This window comes from Cryptosporidium hominis (genome assembly GCF_000006425.1).
Source record: "Cryptosporidium hominis TU502 chromosome 3 CHRO013157, whole genome shotgun sequence".
Taxonomy (NCBI): Eukaryota; Apicomplexa; class Conoidasida; order Eucoccidiorida; family Cryptosporidiidae; genus Cryptosporidium; species Cryptosporidium hominis.
The window spans coordinates 1-2,395 of record NW_666760.1 but is presented as its reverse complement, the minus strand read 5'-3'; the positions used below and the strand labels follow the sequence as shown (position 1 = coordinate 2,395).

General features: G+C 25.9%; 1 protein-coding gene across 1 annotated transcript; it reads left to right on the top strand.

Moving 5' to 3' along the window:
• Positions 1-444: 444 nt before the first annotated feature.
• On the top strand, positions 445-2,382 carry Chro.30420 (hypothetical protein). The annotated part of the gene is made up of 1 exon (XM_660087.1): positions 445-2,382. The coding sequence occupies one exon, from the start codon at positions 445-447 to the stop codon at positions 2,380-2,382; it is 1,938 nt and encodes a 645-aa protein (XP_665179.1).
• The last annotated feature ends 13 nt before the right edge of the window (positions 2,383-2,395 follow it).

Genomic DNA, 2,395 nt, shown 5'->3' with positions numbered 1-2,395 from the left:
ATTCATAGAATTGGAATAGCATTAGGAAACCTTTCTTATGCATGGTACCAGAAAAAATTACAAAAAGTTCTACAATGTAAGAGTGGATATGAATTACCTGAGGTGTTAATAGAGAATCCCTAGTAAAAAACTTGGATATGGTGAATCTGAAATTAGACCGAGAACTAATAGAGAGAAGAAATATGCAATAAAAAGTGATAAAATTTGTATTAAAACTGTAAAAGTTCCTGTTGAAATTATATGCAAAGTAAGTTTTCTTTATTTTTAAATGTTGAAATTATTAATATTTAAAAAAACAATTTTATATTTTAGGACGGCAAATTTAAAGATGGATTTTGTCTGAAGGAAGAAACAACAAATCCACTATATGAATGCCCTAAAGGATTACATGTAACTCCAAGAAGATGGTGTGGATATATTAAAAAAGAATTAAATGAAAGTTTAATGGAAAATGTAATTAAAAGAACGAATCCTGGATGTGTTATTAAAACAGTACATCCATGGTTTAAATCTACAGCTACTGTTGAATGTTATAATAGTAATAATGGTTATATTGTAGGTATTACAGAGGATGATTGGGTTAATGTTATACCACCAACAATAAAATGTCCAAGAGATTTTGAAATAATATTCCCAACATATCCAACAGAAGATACAATTAAAAGTAATTTTACTTTTCCTCCAATATGTCTTGCTAGAAGATATTTTCCAAGAAGTATAAGTTGTCCAGGCATATTATTAAGAAATGGACTTATAGTAACTGATAGATATATTGTTGATAACGAATTGAATCCAACTCCATTTAAGCAAAAAATAGATGTTTCACATTATTCTTGTCAAGTACAAAGTAGGGTGAAGCCAAATATAGTTTGTCCAATAATTAATATGGATTATTACTCAAGATTAAGATATGTTTTCCCAAATAATGAATATTATTTGAATTCACATTTCAATACTGAAGAAGTTATTAATTATCAATCGGGACTTTTTGATTTTACAAGTTATTCAAATTTTTTAAATGAGAATCCAAATATTATTAATGAGTTAAAGGAAAATCAGTTAAGTCAATTGAGTAATCTTTCTGATACTAATTCCACAATATCCAATAGTTCTATTTCAAATTCTAACTTAAATGACTCAACTGTATCAATATCAAATGATAATGATAACTCAACTTTGAAATCTAGTCCATATTATAACAATAAGGCCTACAAAAATGAGTTTCATGAATATAAATACTATTATAATGATACTTTAAATAAACATTTAAAGTCCATGAATGATTACAATAACCATGAATACTCATATTATCCATTTAGGTTGAATACTACTTTGGATAATCCTTGGAATACAAAAACTGGTAATAATATTAATAGTAATTTGAGACGGGAGGATCATAGAAAAGTACATTCTATTCATTCAAAAGGTTCACAAATAGAAAAAGTGGTTGGAACAAAGCAATTCGATAAAGAATATAATAACTTTCTACAAGGATTAAAAAAGGATTTATCAAAACAAAAAAAGTACTTTAATGATTATCAATGGGATTTCTTAAGCAAATTCTATAGAGTTTATATATCAGATCAATATAAATTTGTATCAAATATTCCAGTTTCTTCTATTTCACATAAAGCATTGACAATAGATGGAGGTTATCAACTGAATATTAATTTAGATCCGACTTATCAAAGCTTTGTTAATTATACATTGGAAAATATGAAAATGATGGATTCTGAATTGGAAATTAACAATTTAAGGGATAATCTGAACGATACAATGATTAATAAAAATGATAATGTTACTGATAGTAATATTAGTAATGATAATAATACCAATAGTAGTAATAATAACATTACTGAGAATAATATGAATATGAATAATTCTCAATTAATAGAAAAGTTATTAATTTTAAATGATACTAATATAACCAATAATCTTAATTTTACAAGAGATCATGAATATAATGCTTGGGAAAAATCTGCAAGAATATATTTTATGGATTTAGATTTGATGAAAAAGAATCAAATAATTTATTCGAGTATTAGTAACTATAAACACAAGAGAAAGTTTCCATTTCTATATTATTATGGAAGACAACCAAGTATTAACAATGATTATGGCCATATTAGAAGACCAGCAATTTCCGACCACAAATATAGATATGGAAGTCCTGCAGAAGATTATCACAAATACAGTGGAAGACATGAAAATAGTGATTTACTTTATTATATTAACAAACATTTAAATCAGACGAAACCTTATAGACATTCTCCAGGGCCACAAACTTATCATAATTGTATATCTATAAATGAGACAACTCCAATAATAGAATGTCCAAATTCGAAATATTATTATTCCAAAAATGTTTTATACTTGATATAATATATGGAATTTT